Raw genomic sequence first — 223 nt, 5'->3', positions numbered from 1 at the left:
TGCCAGGGCCAGGGCGCCAGGCTGCAGCCGGCAGGAGGATGAAGGGCTCGGTGGGAGGAAGGAGAGCGAAAGCTCAGCCCAGCCAAGGTAAGTTGAGCGCAAAATTGGTGTCTAGGCTCGGGCTCCCGCGGAGTTGGTTGGGGTGGGGAGGACCGCTCTGGGGTTGCGCCCCTGCGGGATGGGAGGCGCGCGTGGAGTGGGCATTTCTATCTTCCAGAACCAG

General features: G+C 65.5%; 1 protein-coding gene across 3 annotated transcripts in view; it reads left to right on the top strand.

Annotated features, from left to right (window-relative positions):
• The first annotated feature begins 6 nt into the window (after window positions 1-6).
• ZNF385D (zinc finger protein 385D) overlaps window positions 7-223 on the top strand; it is a 705866-nt gene continuing 705649 nt past the window's right edge. For all 3 annotated transcript variants that reach the window (XM_014537585.1, XM_014537586.1, XM_005863642.2), the window contains exon 1: window positions 7-87. In XM_014537585.1, coding sequence (XP_014393071.1) covers window positions 39-87 — 49 coding nt within the window. In that variant the 5' untranslated portion in view covers window positions 7-38. The remainder of the gene's footprint in view (window positions 88-223) is intronic.

This window comes from Myotis brandtii, unplaced genomic scaffold (genome assembly GCF_000412655.1).
Source record: "Myotis brandtii unplaced genomic scaffold, ASM41265v1 scaffold18, whole genome shotgun sequence".
Classification (NCBI taxonomy): Eukaryota; Metazoa; Chordata; class Mammalia; order Chiroptera; family Vespertilionidae; genus Myotis; species Myotis brandtii.
This window is presented reverse-complemented; position numbering and strand designations above follow the sequence as displayed.